We start from the raw sequence: 5,640 nt of genomic DNA on the forward strand, positions 1-5,640 counted from the left end.
GGTTTCACCATGTTGCACAGCCTGGTCTTGAACTCCTGGACTTAAGTGATCCACCCGCCTCAGCCTACCAAAGTGTAGGATTGATTACAGGCATTAGCCACCATACCCAGACAAGAGATTTAATTAGTTCTAAGGTTATATGATGGACTTTAATTTTGTATGTTTAAAGTTCAAGGGTAAATGCTAAATGGACAGTGACTCTATTCCCCTAAAAGAATATGTCCACTATCGCCTTTGCCTCTAAGATGCCATGCATGTCGCCACCTCAGATACTTTGCATTTGTCATTTCCTCTGTTTCCAATATTCCTTCTTCAGGTATGCATGGTAAGTTATCCCATTCCCTTCAAGTTTTATTTAAAATGTTACTTTCCCAATGATGTCTTTCATTGCTATCTAAATGAAAATTTCAACTCCTATGGCCGGGCTTATTGGCTCACACCTATAATCCCAGCACTTTGGGAGGCCAAAGCGGGCGGATCACCTGAGGTCAGGAGTTCGAGACCAGCCTGACCAATATGGAGAAAGCCCGTCTCTACTAAAAATACAAAATGAGTTGGGCATGGTGGCATATGCCTGTAATCCCAGCTACCCCGGAGGCTGTGGCAGGAGAATCGCTTGAACCTGGGAGGCAGAGGTTGCGGTGAGCCAAGATTGCGCCATTGCACTCTAGCCTGGGCAACAAGAGTGAAACTCTACCTCAAAAAAAACAAAAAAAAAAAAAAAAAGAAAATTTCAACCCCTTCTGACATATTCTATCAACCTCATTCTGCTTTGCTTTTTCTCCTTAGCAGCTATTCCCATCTAAAATACTAAATATTATATTTTCATGTTTCATTTCTATCTCACAAATTATAATACAAGCTAAAGAAGTGTAAAGAGTTTAGCTTTGTATTCACTTTGACTGCATATATGCTTAGAATGATACAGAGAAGATTAGCATAGCCCCTGTGCAAGAATGGCATGGAAATCTGTGATACATTTCATACTTATAAAATAAATTGATTAATTACATTTTAAATTAAAAAAAGATTTTAGCTTAATGGCTAAATACTATATATCCAGCACCTAGAACGGCATTATACACATAGAAAGAGCTCATAATTATATGAACATCTTTATAAAATGAGTGGTTTATAAAAATGATAAGAAAGATGCTAAAGCTCCAGTATTGGGCAAAATGAAAAAAGAAAAATGCAGAAGAGGAAATACAAATAGTAATAAATGATTAGTAATAAATCATGATGGAATAATTTCAATCATAATGGAAAATGAAAAAAGTGATCTGAGGTAACATTTTAGCCTATCATATTGGCCAATATTTTAAGGATAATAAAATATGGCTGGCCAGGCACGGTGGCTCACCTCTGTAATCCCAGCACTTTGGGAGGCTGAGGTAGGCAGATCACCTGAGGTCAGGAGTTCGAGACCAGCCTGACCAACATGAAGAAACCCCGTCTCTACCAAAAACACAAAATTAGCCGGGCGTGGTGGCACATGACTCTAATCCCGGCTACTCAGGAGGCTGAGGCAGGAGAATCGGCTTGAACCCAGGAGGTGGAGGTTGTAGTGAGCCGAGATCACACCACTGCACTCCAGCCTGGGTGACAGAGAGAGACTCTGGAAAAAAAAAGTATGTTTAATTATGTAAGAATCTGACTGTCTTCCAAAGACACTATACCATTTTTCATTCTCACCAGCAGTGAATGAGTATTCCTGTTACCCATATCCTCACATCATTGATGTTCTCAGTGTTCTGGATTTTAGTCATTCTTATTAGAGTTATATAGTTTTTTTTTTTCTTTTTGAGACGAAGTTTTGCTCTTGTTGCCCAGGCTAGAGTGCAGTGGCACGATTTTGGCTCACTGCAACCTCCACCTCCCATGTTTAACTGATTCTCTTGCCCCAGCCTCCCGAGTAGCTGGGATTACAGGTGCCCACCACCATGCCCGGCTAATTTTTTGTATTTTTTAGTAGAGATAGGGTTTCACCATGTTGGCCAGGCTGGCCAGGGTGGTCTCGAACTCCTGAACTCAGGTGATCCATCTGCCTTGGCCTCCCAAAGTGTTGGGATTACAGGTATGAGCCACCGCACCAGGCTAGAGTTATATAATTAAGAGTCACTCTTCCCTTTTCACAAGATGGCGCCGAAAGCGAAGAAGGAAGCTCCTGCCCCTCCTAAAGCCGAAGCCAAAGCGAAGCCTTTAAAGGCCAAGAAGGCAGTGTTGAAAGGTGTCCACAGCCACAAAAAAAAGAAGATCCGCACGTCACCCACCTTCCGGCGGCCGAAGACACTGCGACTCCGGAGACAGCCCAAATATCCTCGGAAGAGCGCTCCCAGGAGAAACAAGCTTGACCACTATGCTATCATCAAGTTTCCGCTGACCACCGAGTCTGCCATGAAGAAGATAGAAGACAACAACACACTTGTGTTCATTGTGGATGTTAAAGCCAACAAGCACCAGATTAAACAGGCTGTGAAGAAGCTCTATGACATTGATGTGGCCAAGGTCAACACCCTGATTCGGCCTGATGGAGAGAAGGTGTATGTTCGACTGGCTCCTGATTACGATGCTTTGGATGTTTGCAACAAAATTGGGATCATCTAAACTGAGTCCAGCTGCCTAATTCTGAATATATATATATATATATCTTTTCACCAGAAAAAAAAAAAAGAGTCACTCTTATTATTCTTATTAAGTTTGCACTAGTATCTCATTGTTATTTTAATGTGCATTTCCCTGATGAATGGTGTTGAACATATTTTCTTTTTTTTCTTTTTTTTTTGAGACAGAGTCTCGCTCTCGCCCAGGCTGGAGTGCAGTGACGCGATCCCGGCTCACTGCAAGCTCCACCTCCCAGGTTCACGCCATTCTCCGGCTTCAGCCTCCCAAGTAGCTGGGACCACAGGCGCCTGCTACTACACCTGGCCATTTTTTTTGTATTTTTAGTAGAGACGGGGTTTCATCGTGTTAGCCAGGATGGTCTCCATCTCCTGACCTCGTGATCCGCCCGCCTCGGCCTCCCAAAGTGCTGGGATTACAGGCTTGAGCCACTGCGCCTGGCCAGTGTTGAATATATTTTCATATGGGTATTTGCTGTCTGTATATCTTCTTTGGTGACCAGATGTTCCCAACTCTAGGACTCTAGGAGTCTGATTATTTTCACCACACAAGTGACCAGTGAATGGCCCTCATCAGCTGTGATGCAGCCACCTGGTGTCAGTGGTGAAACAGATCCCCAGTCTATCAATCCAACACTATCCTAGCTGGGTGCAGTGGCTCACGCCTGTCATCCCAGCACTTTGGAAGCCCAAAGCAGGACGATCCTTTGAGCCCAAAAGATTGAGATCAGCCTGGTCAACATAGTGAGACTCCATCTCTACAAAAAAATTAAAAATTAGCCAGGTGTGGTGGTGGATGCCTATAGTCCCAGGTACTCTGGAGACTGAGGCAGGAGGATCACTTGAGCCCAGGAGTTCGAGGCTGCAGTGAGCTATGATCGCACCACTGTACTCCAGCCTGGGTGATCTGCCTGAATGACAGAGTGGGACCCTGTCTCCAAAAAGGCCGGGTGCGGTGGCTCACGCCTGTAATCCTAGCACTTTGGGAGGCCAAGGCGGGCGGATCATGAGGTCAGGAGATCGAGACCATCTTGGCCAACATGGTGAAACCTCATCTCTACTAAAAATACAAAAAATTAGCTGGGCGTGGTGGCGCGTGCCTGTAGTCCCAGCTACCACCAGGGAGCCTGAGGCAGGGGAATCGCTTGAACCCAGGAGGCAGAGGTTGCAGTGAGCCGAGATCGCGCCACTACACTGCAGCCTGGCAACAGAACAAGACTCTGTCTCAAAAACAAACAAACAAACAAAAAAACAAAAAAACACCATTCTTAAAAGATTCTTCCTATGTAAAGCGAATTTCAGACCTACACTGGTGTGTTATGCCATTACCAACACCTTGCGCTAGACAATGTCTTTTCCTAACACAGGGAGCTGCCATCATCACGCTGGCTCCCATTCACCAAGGGTTTACACTGAGCCAGATACTCAGTGAGGCCCTTTCCATCCGTTATTTTACTTACTTCTCGCCATGACCCTACACAACAGCTAATAATCTCCATTTTTATGGTGAGGGAATTGAGATTGAGAGGTGACCTGCCCAAGATCACTCTGCTAGTAAGTGATGATTTTGAAATCATTGCTCAACTGGGCTTCTCCTTCCCCCTCTTACTGATGTCATTTGCTTTGCAGCAGATTAATAGCAACACTTGACTCCCAGCATGAGGCCATTTTTAGGACATTCCCCACACAGTGAATTGTTTGAACTCCACCACAGTTCTGTGGGGCAAGACAAGGAAGGGTTTGGTGATTTGCACAAAGGTTCTTGGTTTGCTTGGAAGATGAGAAATATGAGCCAAAAGTTAAGACAACTTCAGACTTGGTGAGGAGGCAGCAGGATCTGAATTAGAGTCCTCTGAAGGCTGAGATTTCTGGCCCAAGACCCACAGGGCTCTTTCTTGAGGGATGGATGACAAAAGCTGGGCAAGAAAAGAGAAAAGCTCCCCTTTGATTCACCCAGACCAAAATATAGAAAGATCACAGCACAGGCTGGAACCAGACCTTCCTGTTCTTGGACCCGTCTCTGACCTTGGGCAAGATACTGAACTAGAGGCAGAATCGCTCTGTTCTCCTACTTTCAACTCCACCTGTGTCTCTGAGCCTTCCAGATCCCCACTAACATCCTCACTCAGATTTTCTTTTTTTTTTTTTCTGAGACGAAGTCTCACTCTGTTGCCCAGGCTGGACTGCAGTGGCATGATCTTAGCTCACTGCAACCTCTGCCTCTTGGGTTCAAGGAATTCTTCTGCCTCAGCCTCCCGAGTAGAGTAGCTGGGAATACAAGTGCGCGCCACCACGCCCAGCTAATTTTTGTATTTTTAGTAGAGACGGGGTTTCACCATGTTGGCCAGGCTGGTCTCAAACTCCTAACCTCAGGTGATCTGCCCACCTCGGCCTCCCAAAGTGCTAGGATTACAGGCATGAGCCACCACGCCCGGCCCTCACTCAGATTTTCTTAGCTGGCACTCTTCCCACCTATTCCCACTCTCCCCTCTGGACCTGTCTCTGGCTTTTCATCCCTCACCATGGCCTCCTGCACCTGCAATAGAACCAGTCTTCCAACGTTTCACTCATCCCAGCCCCCTTATAAACAAAACAAAACCCCATAAAACAAAACCACCAAAATGAGCTCCAGGGCCCCTTCCCTTCTCTTAGAACCCATTTGTCTTTGCAGGAATCTGGTCCCAAATGAAATGGGTTCCTCCTCACCCACACCTCCCCCATGTAGTGAGCTCATCCCACTTCTTCCAGAATCTCTCCCAATCCAGAGCCATTTTTCCTTTGCAACCCCAACCCTGGGTCTGGAGAATTGGAGACTTAGGCCTGAATTTTCTCTGCCTTTGTTTAGCTGTGGTAATTTATCTTGAAAGGTGGATGTGAAAGGAAAAATGAGAAATTTATATGAAAGTAACTTTTCATGCAAAAAATTAGCCGGGCATGGTGGCGGGTGCCTGTAGTCCCAACTACTCGGGAGGCTGAGGCAGGAGAATGGCGTGAACCCGGGAGGCGGAGCTTGCAGTGA

The 5,640-nt window shown here is 45.6% G+C and overlaps 1 protein-coding gene and 1 pseudogene across 1 annotated transcript; both read left to right on the forward strand.

Moving 5' to 3' along the window:
- The first annotated feature begins 891 nt into the window (after positions 1-891).
- On the forward strand, positions 892-991 carry LOC112132832 (U6 spliceosomal RNA; annotated as a pseudogene).
- A 1,136-nt stretch (positions 992-2,127) lies between these two features.
- On the forward strand, positions 2,128-2,657 carry LOC134761019 (large ribosomal subunit protein uL23-like). The gene has a single exon (XM_063722152.1). It carries the CDS (start codon positions 2,140-2,142, stop codon positions 2,605-2,607), a length of 468 nt encoding a protein of 155 aa, XP_063578222.1. The 5' UTR covers positions 2,128-2,139; the 3' UTR covers positions 2,608-2,657.
- Positions 2,658-5,640: the final 2,983 nt, after the last annotated feature.

Source organism: Pongo abelii, chromosome 2, assembly GCF_028885655.2.
Source record: "Pongo abelii isolate AG06213 chromosome 2, NHGRI_mPonAbe1-v2.0_pri, whole genome shotgun sequence".
NCBI classification, from domain to species: domain Eukaryota; kingdom Metazoa; phylum Chordata; class Mammalia; order Primates; family Hominidae; genus Pongo; species Pongo abelii.

What these genes read in the sequence shown, in the direction of transcription:
- LOC134761019 (XM_063722152.1), top strand. Translation starts at nt 2,140, where the DNA reads ATGGCGCCGAAAGCGAAGAAGGAAGCTCCTGCCCCTCCTAAAGCCGAA.